The sequence below is a fragment of the Osmerus mordax genome, chromosome 14 (genome assembly GCF_038355195.1).
Source record: "Osmerus mordax isolate fOsmMor3 chromosome 14, fOsmMor3.pri, whole genome shotgun sequence".
In the NCBI taxonomy this organism is placed as follows: Eukaryota; Metazoa; Chordata; class Actinopteri; order Osmeriformes; family Osmeridae; genus Osmerus; species Osmerus mordax.
Window position 1 is genome coordinate 3,616,357 of NC_090063.1, and position 16,154 is coordinate 3,632,510.

At 49.6% G+C, this 16,154-nt stretch overlaps 1 protein-coding gene across 1 annotated transcript; it reads right to left on the bottom strand.

Annotated features, from left to right (window-relative positions):
* Window positions 1-350: 350 nt before the first annotated feature.
* LOC136956756 (calcium/calmodulin-dependent protein kinase kinase 2) lies at window positions 351-13,229 on the bottom strand. The gene is made up of 15 exons (XM_067250730.1): window positions 12,745-13,229; window positions 11,621-11,668; window positions 10,449-10,502; window positions 9,858-9,909; window positions 9,578-9,711; window positions 9,330-9,366; window positions 9,106-9,127; window positions 8,773-8,861; window positions 7,042-7,241; window positions 6,868-6,921; window positions 6,614-6,687; window positions 5,739-5,826; window positions 5,484-5,615; window positions 5,127-5,230; window positions 351-3,696 (listed from the first exon to the last, which is right to left on the bottom strand). Exons 1-15 carry the CDS (start codon window positions 13,147-13,149, stop codon window positions 3,624-3,626), a joined length of 1,566 nt encoding a protein of 521 aa, XP_067106831.1. The 5' UTR covers window positions 13,150-13,229; the 3' UTR covers window positions 351-3,623.
* Between the last annotated feature and the right edge of the window lie 2,925 nt (window positions 13,230-16,154).

Below are 16,154 nucleotides of genomic sequence, written 5' to 3' on the forward strand. Positions count from 1 at the left end.
AAAGATGAATTTCTTGACAACTGGCCTACACACAAGGAAGGAATGGCAAACAAATAACCATGAAATTCGCCTGTCTTGGTGATTTCAGTTACGGGCATTCAGAGGATCTCAGTAAGAGGAGGTTGGAATCTGGGAGTATGGCGCCTTCTGGTGGCTATACAGTGCAACTGTAATTGAGCACTTAATAGCAAGAATACATTTCTAATGTTTTGGTTTCCCTCTAACGTTTTGTTGGTCATACTGATGTTTTGGTTACCTTGCAGGCTCATCATACATCCACAAATGCAGTGTGATCAAATTGTCACAAGTCAAACAATCACAAAGCCACAGCCATGGTGCAGGAAGGCAACTGTTATTTATTCAAATAATGAACTGGATACAATATGTATAATAGTTTATCATTGCCTCACGTTGGTGAGTAGCCGTTATCATGCTATGACAATACCATGGTGCGGGTACATTATGTTGGCATGCGTTCATGTTTCAGACAGCCCCAAAGCTCTTACTACTATGGCATAATGCTACAGTACAATGTGTACGATATGATAAACAATAAAGATATTTATATTTATATCGATAATAGCCCTTCTATTCAGACTGGGCAATTGTGATGAAGCAAAATGCGTAGATGAAATTGCTTTGTACGTAGAAATACAAATACCATGCTATGCAGTTCTGAGGGGTGCAGAACCCAGCAGTCATACAGTCAACAACCTTGGCTATTGTTATTTGAAAGGCAATCAAGCACTTAATAGTAATGTGGAGGAATGATAAGGTGTGAGAGTGTATGTGTGTGTGCGTGTGTGTATTTAAAAGTGGAGGATACACTACTGCACATTTGTGTTCAGAATCTTTTTTTTTCATTTCAAATGTCCTTTGTTACATGCAGTTACGTCAAACCGCAGAACATGCACATATAATTTGGATTAGTACACGAACAAGGAAAAAATGCAGCTCCAAAAGTCACAACCAAGGATGTCTTTTCTAGCATGATCTGTCATGGCCGAGTGGGTTAGCTGTTTGGATAGAATTTGGTTCGGGCAATGTTACAGTTACTATCGACAGTGCTTGTACAATATTGAACCAGAATCCCTACACCCTTCATGTATAAAAGACAGTGAGCCCTTCCCCTGTTCCCACTGCCATCCACCCCGCTTTTCTCTCTCTTTCAATCTTTCCTCCTCTCTCTCTGCGGCCCCCCCCATCTCTCTCAGATTCCAGAGAAACACACAGCAGACATGACTACAGACATGACCAGCTGCACAACAGAGTAACGTTTCTTATGCATAGTAAGAAGTCTTAAAAAACACACAACATACAATTCAGAGAAGAGATGTTCAAATACAGCAGTGACATGCAAGACCACGTTTTTTTGTTTTGTTTGTTTTTAAATCCCTTTATCGTACATTCAACACATTTGTGTTGAAATACCAGAAAGTGGAAGCATTACTTGTTGAATTAATTCATGTCAGTTCCATCGCAAGTAAACTATACAACAACCATGTTTAGTGAATATAGCTATCCTTACACCAACAAAATCTAAACACATGCAAAATAAGAGCAAAAGGTAAAAAGTAAAAAAAAAACTTGCCACAAGCAGACTAGGAAAAGTCATTTGACTGCTTTGGACCCCATAAAATACTATACTATTTGCAGTAATGTGTAGTATTGGTTGGAATGAGCCAGAACAACGGAGATTCATAACACATTTGATGAACTTTGTCAGTTACTGTTAATAATTCGGTAAGAGATATGTCATGCATAGACTGGACAAGAGGTCTGCAGCCACACTATGTAAACCTTGTATTAAAATAATTGTACACGTTGATAAGCCAGTGACATTATATTTGTAAACAAATCATCCTCAAGTTTTAAGGTAAAATGTCAATAATGAAAATGTAAATATAAGTTTACAAAATGACACACAATTGAACCAACTTTTTTGATGTCCTGAAAGTGTTATATTTAAGAAAAACATCAGTATATCCTGTCGTTGTACAATTTTTGTTGTATTTTTATGAAATAAACGCAAAACAATTAGCCTGACGTTGTCATACTCATAATTCTATTCAGAATATGAGTCTGATACCGCTCCGTTGGGCTGTGAGTATGGGGCCTCTTCACTCAATTGGATAGACCTACAACCAATCAGAGCAACGTAGTATGTTGTTTGTTGAAAACAAATTCAAGCGCTCTTTGGTGATGTGGTTGATTACATTACTGCTGATCATCTGTCCATCATCGTATAAAGCCCGCCCTGACAATTTGATTGGTCCGAACAGCTCTTGATCGGACATAGTTTTCCCCCAACCGAGCGACCTCAGACCCAACTTCCCGACCAATTTTTTTTGTGGGCGGGCTAAGTTTGGCTGGCACCCAGGCTACAAAACAATCATAACCACACCAAAATGATATAAGCATTCTGACCACTCTCCCACTTCTGGTGTCTGTACTGGCTGTTGCCTTAATCAGTTGTCTCTTCAAATGTCTAATCATGTATTTCCCATTGGGTACCACAACTCACCCATGACTCCACTAGTGTGGCTACAGACCTTGAGATCACAACCGAAACCTACAGTTGAATTAATTGACTTAAGTACCTTAAATAAATGACTCCCTCCTTCCCGCTGCCCTTCACTCTCACCTTAATATTCTATTGACTTGATTAAAAACCTGTACAGGGGATCTATAATGCTACTGAACTCTCCTGGCAGCAGTAGTGAAGGTCATATCTAGGATTTAGTGCACACAAACAAACACACAGCAAGGGTCAACATGATCATTGTGTACTGTGCTTAGGTCTCATATTTGCTGCTGAAGCTATTAACGGCTTCCAGCAATGGAGGGAGAATTTACAACAACCTAACGGTTCAAACGGCAAAGTATAAAAAAGGTGCATGGAAGCCTGGTCGATGCTGTGAACAGGTAGAAGTCGACATAGCTTATACAACGTTGCATTTGGAGAGAAAACAACCCAACGCTCTTTCTAGTCTTTCCTGTACTTGAATCCTACAGCTTAAATATTGATATTCAAATGTTTCCTAGGATTTCCCTTAGTGAGAGGAATATGTTACAAATCAGCGACATGAGACCAGTGGTCTTGACAATCATCGTCATAGTAACCCACTCTACAGAAGAGTAGACTATGGGGGGGTAAACAAATGTCTGTGAAATGTCTGTGCCCTCTGTGAAATGTCTGTCTTGTCAAAACCGTCCGTGCGCAGAGTGCGTGCTTGCACCGGCCGTCCGCCCTCGCGGCCCCCTGAAGTAAACGTGCCGGAGAATTGTGGAAATGGAGGAGGGTGAGGAGGGCGGCCCGATGTGTGCGTACTGCGACACTAGACGCGCCGAGGCTAACGACACGACCCCCTGCAGCGGAAGCCTGAGACACAGCACGCTATGACGAGAAAACCCAACGCATGCAAGACATCTGGAGAGAAATCCCAGCTATTGTGCGGGAAGATGGTCCTATAGGCTCCCTTGGCCGGGCCTGTGTCAGTCCGGCCCGGACGCGAGACCCCGGGGAGGCAGGGGAGAGAAAGGGTGGGTGAGTGGGCTAAAGGGAAAGTTGCAAGACGCTATGAAGACGCCCGTCCACACAGCGACACGCGCACGTCCACGCCTCAGGAGAGCGCCTCATCTTCACCCACGAGGGGCAGGTCCGTACCCCTCACGCCTTCGCCGCTCTCCTGTTTCCTAGGAATCGGGACAGAAACCAGGCATCAGCGCTACGTGCTTACATGACGGTCCCGCCGTCACTGCGGAGCTGGGGTTCGTGGCGGCCGACCTGACCGGCTAATGGTTCAAACCGTTCGATCATTACGTAACCGATCCAGGTCAAGCAGAGCAGAGAAGGAGGGAGAGAGGGAGGGAGAGAGAGAGAAGGAGAGAGAAAAGGAGAGAGAGAGAGAGAGAGAGAGAGAGAGAGAGAGAGAGAGAGAGAGAGAGAGGGATAGAGGGAGGGAAGTCTGGCAGGTTGTTAGTTGAACATTCGGGTTGAAAAGAAACAAAGGCACAGAAGTAGATCAGCGGTGTGCTCTCAGGAGGGATGGAGCTAGCATGGTGCAGCATGCGTAGAAACATGTGGCCTACAAAAGGATCAAGGAGAACGACTCTGTGGCTAACAAGACGTTCCATGCTCCTGTTGCTGTTAGGGGGTTGTTTTCCATAAAGACGTTTCAGACTGCAACTCTGACTGACTTGGCCAAGGCTAGGTCTAGCAGGGCCAGATTTGATTTAGGCTTGGGTCGAGAGAGAGAGAGAGAGAGAGATCTTGACGTTTTGGCTGCTTCTCTGTAAATGCTTTGGCCAAGACTACTCTGGGTTGCACTCGGTGAAGGGTCAGCCACCTTCACAGTAGTGGGTGTGGCGGGGACTAGTCAGGCTGGGGGTCGGGCAGGACACGATTCCCTGACGTGGCTCCATCAAGCCTTCCCCACTCTGACACGTATTCACGACAGAAGTCACTCCCCCCTCCCCCCCCCCCTGGTCCCTTATTATTGCATTTTTATTTTTTACAAAACACAAAAAAAAACAACTAAAAAAGACATTTGAGATCCTGGTTCCAATTCTGGGTCATGCCTTAAGTCTTTAAGCATGTTGTCTACGACACAACTTAAACAGTAAGCAGACAGGCAGGCAGGCAGGCAGACATGGGGGCCCAGTAGCCCTTTACCTTCTTTGGTTACTATGAATGTAGCAGTATCTGACACGGCCCGATCTCCCTTTGCTGGGATGTGGGAGGAGGTAGGAGGGAGATGGAGGGGAGAGAGACAGTAAGAGTCTACCAGACAGACTCTACCAGACAGACTCTACCAGCATAGCCAGCACGCGCAAGAAAACATCAAACAATGTTTGTTTTTTTAGAATTGCGTAGACTAAAGTACATGCTCTATGCAAGTATCTCTGCTGCTAAACTAATGACGGCATAGGCGTTATGGTTTCTACTGGCAATTAACAACAGATTTAGTTCAGTTTTCTTCTTCTTTGTTGTACTGCTCGGCCTGTCCCCCGGGGAAAGAAGCTGCATCCTGGGACTTGTAGTCAAGGTGAGCCCACTGATGTCTTCTTCTAAGGGCGTGGATGGAGGGGGAGGCAGGGGTACGAGGGGGACAGGGGGTGCTTACGTGAGTGTCTGTCCCGGGGCGGACAGGTTCCCTCGCTCCTCCCTGCGGCCCCAGTCGAAAGGGTTCCCGAAAGAGCGCTTCCTCAGCATGGTCCTCACCAGGATCTACACGCACACACACCAAACACACACACACCAAACACATACAATAGAAGAGGTTCAGTTTCCCTTGGAGAATCATTCAAGCCATCTAGATAAAAAATGAAGTCCCAAATCTTAAAGGTAAAGTAGGTCAAAGTTAGCCAAAGCAATGCTAGCCGAGGGCTTCATCCCTCATACACAGAAAGAGGAGGCTTGGCTGAGTGCGTGCATGGTGCGTGTGTGTGTGCGGTGTGTGAGGTGTGTGTGGGCTTCTCACCACGGTGGCCAGGCTGGGGATGTGTTTGACGGAGTTCTCCACCTCCTCCTCCGTCACCTCGATCAGCATGCAGCAGTTGTCATCCTCTGGGGGGAGGGGCTCGGCACCGTTCCTCGTCACCCAGGGGTGAACCTGCTCACGGTGGGGGAGGGGGAGGGAGGGACGGGGGTCTGAATGAAAAGGTTCAACCCTCCCAGACACTCACATGCATGCACAAAACGACGTACGCACGCACACACACACAGATAGACCCACCTTGATCTGTGGGATCGAGATCCTGGTCTCAGGGTTCTTGTCCAGCATCTTGAGCAGCAGATCTTTAAGGTCTTCGGAGATGTCGGCCCTGGGGACGGAGGAGCGAGTCAGAGCATTCCACATGTCTGAGCGAGTCAGAACATCCCATATGTCTGAGCGAGTCATAACATCTCACATGTCTGAGCGAGTCATAACATCTCACATGTCTGAGCGAGTCAGAGCATCCCACATCTCTGAGCGAGTCAGAGCATCCCATATGTCTGAGCGAGTCAGAGCATCCCATATGTCTGAGCGAGTCAGAGCATCCCACATGTCTGAGCGAGTCAGAGCATCCCATATGTCTGAGCGAGTCAGAGCATCCCACATGTCTGAGCGAGTCATAACATCTCACATGTCTGAGCGAGTCAGAGCATCCCACATCTCTGAGCGAGTCAGAGCATTCCACATGTCTGAGCGAGTCAGAGCATCCCACATGTCTGAGCGAGTCAGAGCATCCCACATGTCTGAGCGAGTCAGAGCATCCCACATGTCTGAGCGAGTCAGAGCATCCCACATGTCTGAGCCTGCTCTCACCCTGTCTGACAGGCAAACCAGCCTTGGGTACTGTTCCCTTAGTTACACGATACCGTATTGTGTTGTATGGTATCTATTTATGTATTTGTATCATTATATTCATATATTTGTATACATTTGGCTTTCCCCCCACTTCCCCCCCACTTTTTTTCATGCAGGTTTTGCTGTTGTATCTTCTGCCATTGTGATGAGTGAATGTATCCTTTGATAAAGTTGAATCTTATCTCTGATCTGAGGCGAGCGTTCTGGTCTCCCTGTCTGTCTACTGTGGCTCTTCGCAGCAGCAGCGCGGTGCTACTCACTGTTCAGGCAGCTCCACAGGCTGGGACTTGATCTTCTGGTGCAGACTGAGGATGCGCTCGTCCATGAACGGACACTGACAAGAGGAAGAGAGAGGAGAAAGAGAGACACAGAGAGACAAGGGAGCGGGAAAGAGAGACTTTCAGACTGTCGCTCAGAACTTTCTCTCCCTGTGACCGGTGATAGCTACATTTTGTTCTGATCCTGCTGGACTTTAGGGGATTTATCTCTGGTACGATAAACGAATTAGACTTACCACTCCAAAGACAAAACAATAAAGAGTCACTCCCATGGCCCACACATCCAATGCCTACAAGCCAAGAAAGAAAACGTATTTTTGGATGTTATTACATCTACTTTTCTCTGTGAATTCACTAAATGACACTTTCCAAAGCATCCTCTAGAGAGCAGTGGCTGCCAGCTCCCTCACCTTGCCAGAGAAGTTCTTCCTGGTTTCGGAGAGGGTTTCAGGGGCAAGGAAGGCGGGCGTGCCCACCGTGCTGGTCAACAGGGCGTCGGCACCCTCAAACTGATTGCTGACCCCAAAGTCGGCGATCTTGATGTGGCCGTCTTCGCCGACCAGCAGGTTTGAGGGTTTGATGTCCCTGTGGATGATCTTCTGGTAGTGCACTGGAAGCGATGGAGACAATTTAGAAGGGTACGGCAGCGACACATGGCCTGCACCTCAGGGACGACACACAAATGAGTGCAATGGGATTTTCCATGAAACCTAACTCTCTGTGATGGGAGTTGCCATGAAACCTAATTTTGTATCTATGTTTACTTGCATGTATATCAAAATGGGTTTGGTAGGGAGATGGGCCTGTGTGACAATGCGCTGTCCCGCGACAAAGATGGTGGACGTGTTCTTGTAACAGAGACAAAGCCAACAGGCAGAGGAGTACGAGTTGGAGTAGGAGTACTGTTCTCTTGGTCCATTAAGGAGAAAGAAAATAGGAGATCTAAAATAGCAATGGACTGAAGCTATACAAAGGAAGGAGAGAGAAAGAAAGAAGAAAGAGGTTGAGCGCTACTTATGGAGGTCCTTTTGTGCGTCCGTCTGTCTCTTGTCATTTCCTCCTTCCCTCAATGTTTCCGTACCTCTTTGCTCTGTCTCGCAATCCCTCTCTCTTTCATGAGTGTCTCCCCCATCCCTCTCTCTTTCATGAGTGTCTCCCCCATCCCTCTCTCTTTCATGAGTCTCTCCCCCATCCCTCTCTCTTTCACGAGTGTCTCCCCCATCCCTCTCTCTTTCACGAGTGTCTCCCCATCCCTCTCTCTTTCATGAGTGTCTCCCCCATCCCTCTCTCTTTCATGAGTGTCTCCCCCATCCCTCTCTCTTTCATGACTGTCTCCCCCATCCCTCTCTCTTTCACGAGTGTCTCCCCCATCCCTCTCTCTTTCATGAGTGTCTCCCCCATCCCTCTCTCTTTCATGAGTGTCTCCCCCATCCCTCTCTCTTTCAGGAGTCTCTCCCCATCCCTCTCTCTTTCACGAGTGTCTCCCCCATCCCTCTCTCTTTCACGAGTGTCTCCCCCATCCCTCTCTCTTTCACGAGTGTCTCCCCATCCCTCTCTCTTTCACGAGTGTCTCCCCCATCCCTCTCTCTTTCACGAGTGTCTCCCCCATCCCTCTCTCTTTCACGAGTGTCTCCCCCATCCCTCTCTCTTTCACGAGTGTCTCCCCCATCCCTCTCTCTTTCACGAGTGTCTCCCCCATCCCTCTCTTTCATGAGTGTCTCCCCCATCCCTCTCTCTCTCTTTCATGAGTGTCTCCCCCATCCCTCTCTCTTTCTGCCTCCGCTCCGCTCTTAAGTGCTCCCTCTTTCTCTCTCCGTTTGTTTGTGACTCTGTGCCTCGCAATCTCTCTCTCTCTCTTCATGAGTTTGTCTCCGTGTCCCTCTTTCTGCTTCCCCTCCTCTTTATGAGAACCCCCCCTCCCCCTCCCCCCCACCCCATTATCCACTATGTGCTGGTGGATGACAGGCTGTGTGGTAAGTCTGGTCTTGAGCACTAAAAGCCCCTGTGATTATATGCGTGGGGGAAATGAGGCTGTGCCTGCAGGAAGGACAGCAGGAAGGAAGGAGGAGGACAGGCGGCGCCTGTGTGTGTGTGTGTGTGCGCGCGCGTGTGTGTGTGTGTGTGTAAGTGTGTGCACTCACAGAACTCAATTCCCCTGAGCAGGTCTTGGAAGTAGAAACGAGCCTGGTTCTCGTTGAGAGGTTTATCTGTGGGCACCTCCAACACAGCCCTGCATGGACACACACACACACAGTGATGTAAGCACAAGCACACATACAAATACAACAACACACACACACGGTGATGTAAGCACAAGCACACGTACAAATACAACAACACACACACACACAGTGATGTAAGCACAAGCACACATACAAATACAACAACACACACACAGAGTGAACAGTCAGTCTTTAATGAGATTGGTCTGACTCCAGCTTATCATGATTACGGTAAGGAGCGGCTTAACTCACCCCTGTTTGACGAGTTCAAACACTGAGGGAGGAAGGGAGGAACCTCGTTAGTTATCGTCATCTGCTTCCACGCAATGGAAAGTAGACTGCGGAATGAAATACCGGGATCTTTCCATGTCATCCTATGAGTGGGTGTTCTTAACTAACCAGTGTGTGTTTGGGCCTGGAGTGAGTGTGTGTGAGAGTGTATGCGTGTGTGTGTGTGTGTGCTTGGCCTCTCATACCCATGTACAGATGGTCCTCGCTGGGGTCGTCCAGCACCTAGCAGTGGGACAGAGGAACAGACAGATGAGACACACACTGGCACCACCCTGCCCCGTCTCTGCACTTCAGTACCTCGAAACATACAAATACGGCTGTTGTTCTCTACCCCTGGTATAACGACAGTCTATCTGCTGGAAGTCATAAAACCCTGGACAAACAGTTTCGAAAATCGAGGAGCCGTGGACCTGCGAAGAGTACGCTAACCCACCTCGACGAGCTTGACTACATTGGGATGGTCCAGCTTTTTTAAGATGGCAATCTCCTGGTAGACCCGTTCCAGGGGTCCTTTGGGCTGAGGGGGGCCTTCGGGAGTTTCTCGGGCCCCACGCGGCGGAGGTCTCCCTAGGAGAGGAGGAAGGAGAAGAGAGGGGGGAAAGGAGAGGAGCAGGTTGAGTGTGTACGGGTCTTGTGACGCACACGGCTCCGCTCCCCACCGCCCCGATCCCCTCCGGAGAGGCCATCTGCCCCAGGACCTGTGCTTTACTTACGAGGGAAACCTGCCTGCCTCATCAGACGCTTCTTAGACAGGACCTTCATGGCCTGTGGGAGGGAGGGAGGGAGGGAGGGAGGGAGGGAGGGAGGGAGGGAGGGAGGGAGGGAGGGAGGGAGGGAGGGAGGGAGGGAGGGAGGGAGGGAGGGAGGGAGGGAGGGAGGGAGGGAGGGAGGGAGGGAGGGAGGGGAAGGAGGGAGGGAGGGAGGGCAGGAAGCGTGGTTGTATTTCAAGGGGGAGAAAGAGAGAAAAGGGGCGAGAGAGAGAAACAGGGAACAGAAAAAAGAGAAAGAGACAAAGTGAAAGAAAAAGAGGGGGAGAAGAAAGAGCAAAAAGGGAGAGTAAATACAGGTCACTGCAGGCGCAGCAAGTAACTAAGTTCCAAAGAGTTCCCTCCCGCAACAGTCAGTTGTACTGACTTCCAAAACTAGGATTAAATTGCCAAATTGGAAACACATAACAGATCTCCGTTATGTAATGAAATGTGAAACCCAATTATTGACTCCATTCCCTATATCCCTCAGGCTTCCCCATACATGTGACACTAGTGAGCTGGAATACGGGGAGAGGCGGGAGAGGAGAGACTTGCATAGTAGGTGTTGTCGTCCTCGTTGTACGCCAGCTTCACAACACCGTAGGAGCCCTGGTGAGACACACGGGAGAGAGGGAGGAGAGAGGGAGGAGAGAGGGAAAGCCAGAAAAGAGAGTAAGCGCGAGGGAGACCGACCGTGTTGGGAGACTTGAACACACATTAGAGGCATGCCGTGTGAACCCAGATAAACACACTCTAGCGGACACACGCAGACACACAAAACCTATCCTAAGCTGGCCCAAGGGAGGTGTGTGGGCTGTGTAGAGTGCACTCAAGGAGGACCAGCTGCTTCCAACCAAGAATGATGACATCCAAATCTGCAGCGCACGCACACACACGCACACACGCACACAGTACACACATTTTTGCCTAATTAGTGAAACAGCAACTTCATGCAAGCGAGCATCCTCTTGTGCCGGGGCCAAATGAGAAGGAACGTTAATACCACATCTCTTCAACGCAGGACACATGCTCGCTGCACACGCGATTGTAAGTGCACGCAAGCGTGCGTAAGTGCACAACCCACACACAAACACAGAGGAGGGAAGGGCCCAGCTGGGAAGACAGATTGCGAGAGTAGCAGGGAGCCAGTGCCACAGACCCGGAGGTCAGGAGTCACGCATGCAATTCTGACAAGCTCGTATTGGCCCTCACCCCGCACGGCTTGTCTGTTCATCCTCATATGCGCTTGCCCCTCTCACTACTCCAGCTCCATTCTAAAAAGACAGTCCCTCCCTTTCCCTCTCTCTTATCATCCCCTCTATCTGTCCCGTCTTCTCGTAGATCCACTCCCATCTCTCTCCCCGGCCCCGTCTCCAATCCCCTTCCTCCTTCCACATCTCCTACCGCCCTTCTCCTCTCACTGAGCCCAGGCTCCATACTAGCCCAACTACCCTTTGAGAGGGGCTATTTATACCAGCATCTTTTTTATCCTCTTCTAGCTCCAACTCTCCCATGGCCTGCCTGCCTGCCTCCCTCCCTGGCTGCCAGCCTGCCATCCTACCTGCCCGCCTGCTAAATTAGGCCAGCCAGCGGGGATGATAGCGGAGTTTGTTAAGTCTGGGGGGGGTGGCGGGGGGTGAGGAGGGGTGTGAGGACGGGATGGGAGAGGAAGACAGCGAGGACAGAGCAGCGGGGAGAGAGATAGAGAGAGGGACGAGTGACAATACCTTTCCGATCTCGTCCTTCAGCTTGTACTGGTTCAGCTGAACGCAGTCCTTTGAGGAAAAGAGGAGGGGAGAGGGGCGGTTATGCAATAGTGCCTTTCATGACAGTCCATCTGTAGGCCTAAGTGTTACGTTTAGACTGGAGTGAGTCTTTCCAGTGACCTTTGTCCCCATTTCTTAGGCCTTCTATGAATGAGCGACGGCATTTCTTGTCCTCTTCGACACCTGCGTTAGTGCTGGATGGCTCCCAACTCAAAACACTCGTTCACAAAAGCCTGGTGGTGCTGCGTGACTCACCTTTTTCATATCAGTTGTCGGGAACTGTCAGAACGTTCCAAATAAATCAACACACCGTCCTTGAATGCTTTCGTGTTGAACGGACCAGAAAACAAACACCCCCCCCCCCTCCCCCCCAGCAAAATCATTTACAAGACCGAGTTCTGCAATAATGAACAAACACAAAATACAGAAGAGAGAGGAGAGAGAGAGAGAGAGAGAGAGAGAGAGAGAGAGAGAGAGAGAGAGAGAGAGAGAGAGAGAGAGAGAGAGAGAGAGAGAGAGAGAGAGAGAGAGAGAGAGAGAGAGAGAGAGAGGGGAGAGAGAGACGGAGTGAGAGAGAGCGAGAAAAGCTTGTCAGAGGCTCGGCCCCCAGCAGTAGAAGCTGCTGGGATGTCATCTAAGAGGTGCTGGTATTAGATGCTGCATCTCTACAGGAAGCGAGTTAACTTGGCACACCAGAGAATCGGGAGTGTGTACAGGGGGTAAACATAAGTTGAGTGGCGCTCTAGAGGGGAGCAGGGTTACTATGGGGCTCTATGGGTGTGCCCCGTGTCTACTGAATAACTTATGGACATTACCTTCTGACCCTGGGACTTTATTCCTGTGTTGCTTCTTAAACCGCTGGAGAGGAAGGAACACTGTCTGCTTACCAGGGCCACGTTGTTGTTTTATCAAGGCAGGCACTTAACCATGGAGGGAGTGTTCACTGCTCGTGAAAGGGTGAACTTGAAATTGTGGAGCGTGGGCAGGCAGTAAGGCCAAATGACCACGCAGAGATTAAAGCCTGTGTGTTGCGGGTGAGCTCCAGTTTGTGTCTGCGGTGTTGGCCTGGCTAGGGGTGGGCCTACCTGTAGATCAGTGATGGAGACACGGTAGGACTCCACGGTCGGCCTGCGGGGCAAGCGGGGGGAGGAGTGGGGCGAGGTGATGGGCGAGTAAGGCAGCGAGGGGTAGATGTAGCGCCCGTTGAGCCCCGGCGAGCTGCAGGGGGAGGTGGCGGTCGGCGAGCGCTCCTGCAGCGACAGCTTCCTGTCCGACAGGTTGAGTCTCCCCCGGTGCTCCTGAGGCTCGGGGAACAGGGCCACAGGACGCCCCACCGTGTGGGAGAGCAGGTCGCACGACGGGGTGCGGAAGGGGGGCATCGAGGCCGGCTCGGGGGTCACGGAGCTGTCCATGTCCTCCACCTCGTCCTCCTCCGCTCCCCCCAGCGGCTCGCTGGGCTCGTACTCCGTCACCACGATGAACGACTCCATGTGGTCCAGCGGGAAGTGGGCGTGCGGGTGCGGGGCAGGGTTCAGGGGCCCGGGATGGGCAGGGCAGCTGCAGAGCAGGTCTGGCAGGGGCTGAGCGGGCGGCGGGGCATGGCCACAGGAGGCGGGGGGCTCAGCAGGGGGCCAGGGGGAAACGCAGGGAAACATGGCGACTGTCCCGACAACCTGGTAACCGCTGCTCCATCAGGGGGAGGGGTAACAAGAGAGCAGGCTACGGGGAAAGCGGGAGGGGAATAGGGAGGGAAAGACAGAAAGAGGGGCAGAGACGGATTCAATTGCGATACAAATATGTGACGATTCAAATTGGTGACATTGAAAGATTTTGAGACATCCTTAGCCGTAACAAGCAGCGTAAGCAGGCATTCACGTATGCAGCGGCGCATGAATGCCACGCTCTGCAACACTTGTTCAGGCACACAATTCAACTCTGTGGTGAAGCTGGACGCTACGTGCAGCTAGCTAGCGAGGCGAATTTGTCAGCTAGTAGCTTCCTTCTTTGCCTGTTTGTGTTGTATGTCACAATAAACAGAAGGGTGATGATGGTTATGATGGCACTTAGCTAGCCACTACGTTTTTGTTATAATTCCAATGAAGAGATATTGTGATATTCAGTATATAGATATACAGTATTGTGATTTGTGTTGAATTGCGAGTTGACTGTATTGTTACGTCCCTGGGAGAGGCACAGTCACTGCAATGTTCTACTTTCACTGTGCTTAGAGAACTTCTCTTTTCCTACTGGCAAAAAAGATGGAATATCTTCCTTAAAGATCAAATGAGTCAGATCAAATGAGCCAGCCAAGTCTGCAACATCACAGCTACTTCAACTCAACTGTGGCATTCCTTGTAAAAAAAAATAAAAAAGGGGACATACAAATAAAGTTTGATTTGAGATCTGAAATCCTGTCAGAACTAGGTGACATGGCAGGATGGGAGAAGAAAACAGCAACAAAAAAAAAACAGTTTGTTAAATCTCACCATATCAACCACAGTACACACTGTAAGGACACGAGATAACCTGGGCTCATGAGTGGCTGACTGCACCCTAAGCAACTGACATCAAAAGACATAATCATGTACATTACGCACTTAATTATGAAATTAAGAGTAGAATGTAATTACTAATTTCATCCTTGCTTCAGCTCTTGCTCCTGGGAGAGAAGTGGGAGAGTGTGTTTGATATGCTGCAGGTTGATAGCTGTCACAGTGCTGTCGGATTGATGCCCAGTGTGTGGGAGCTAAGAGGACCTTACACACACACAGCAGCAGACTAAAAGCAACCACATGAGACAGTGGTCCCCTAGCTAAATTCAGAGTGAGTGTGTGTGGGAGACCACCCCCTCCAGGTGGCCTTGATTCCAGCCTCTCTCACTCCTTCACAAACAGTGGCTCTGCATGCCCTTCTTTATACCTTTTATTCTTCATCATCCCTTAAGGGAGCAAATTGCTTCGCGTTCTCCTTGGTTCTAACCTCCCCCTCGCTCTCTTTCTTTCTCTCTTTCGTAACATCTCTGCCCACCTTTTTCAGAACAGTCTCTCATCCTCTCTCTGCCTGCCTCCGTTCCTTTCTCTGCTCCACAGTTTACAGTAAGGGAGGGATCACTTATGTGAGTGTCGTGGATGTTTTGGACGGCCGCCAACTTTCCTCCTCCTTTTGTGAGGCTGTACCTGAAATCCTAACAGATAAACCTCAAAGGTCCTTGGCGTCCTTGGCCTGTGATGCCTGACACTACCGATAAAAACACAGCCTCCGGTCTTTTCCACAGAAGAGTCGTTCTTTCTGCAACATTCTGTTTATACCAAATGCTGTATTTTCAGCATGTAGACTGCATGTACACCGGCTATAGGTCGTGTTGACTAGGCTGAACAGAGAATAACGGAGTGGACAAGCAAGAGGGCAGTTTTACTTTGCAGGCCAAAGTCCATATTTACCTCCTTCCCCTCCTCCTCATTTTCCTTCTGCTCCTTTTCCACAAAGATAACCCTGCAAATCTAACCTAGTCTGGCCAGAGCAGTGCACCCCCTACATGCACATGCTTTTGCGTGGCCTCGTAAAAACATCTGATGAAGTAGGAAGAGGGCATAGAAGAGTGGCGAGACCCGACCAGAGTTGGAGCCTAGCCTCCTCAACCATGGAGCACAAGCCACATTGAGCTTTTTATGTCCGGGGGGAAGGGGGGCGCTGTGTGAGCATGACCTACTTTGATACGACTTGCCCATGAGAGATGATGGCCAGTCGCAGAAATGGCCTCCACTCACGCAGCATTGCAGTAAAACACTGTAACGTGCTATTACCCTGAAGCTAGTCATACTGAGGAGGAAATCCATGGCAAGACGTGGATGGACGAGACTCCGGACATCTCATGCCAAAGGGATCAACTTTGATCCTTCTCTTTTTTCCTGAGAGGAGCTAGGAACAAACAGCTGCTGTCTTGGGTCCAGATGTGTGGTATTGGATATTACTCATGTCACATGATCTGACCTTTGTCCTTCGTGTTGGTGGTCTAGGGGACGGAAGAGGGAGCAAAGGGGGCGAGAGAGAGTGACATGGGGAGGTTTAACAGGATATGGGGGTGATGACAGCAACACTCACATGCTGCAGGACCATCTGGAGCAGAGGAGTATCCTCAGCGTCATTAAAAGATCAACAGAACATCTCTGTCACTGATCTGTGGACTGAGAACAGATAAGCTTCTGCCTCTGTGACTGACAAGATGAGTGTTCCTCCCACACTCAACAGACTACTGTTAAATGTGATCGGGGCTCAGAGAGATTGGTGGCGGTCAAAGAACAAGCGAGTTTGCAGGCCATCATGATACCTAAATAGAACTTATCTTTGGCTGGTCGGGCACACCATTTTCAAATCATTCATCATCGATGCTCAATGAATCAATCCTGACATTTTCGCCTGTACTTGAAGGCCTATCGTGCAATTGTTAAATAAGGAAGTGTTTGAGTTCAAAGACAAAAGACCTGATTCTGTCACT

Bases quoted from the DNA above. Each gene is read 5' to 3' on its own strand.
- LOC136956756 (XM_067250730.1), bottom strand. From the start codon at position 13,149: ATGGAGTCGTTCATCGTGGTGACGGAGTACGAGCCCAGCGAGCCGCTG. The intron at 9,367-9,577 runs GTGGGTTAGCGT...TCCCACTGCTAG, and splicing joins ATGTAGTCAAGCTCGTCGAG to GTGCTGGACGACCCCAGCGA. The intron at 3,697-5,126 runs GTAAGCACCCCC...CCCGATTCCTAG, and splicing joins GCCCCGGGACAGACACTCAC to GAAACAGGAGAGCGGCGAAG.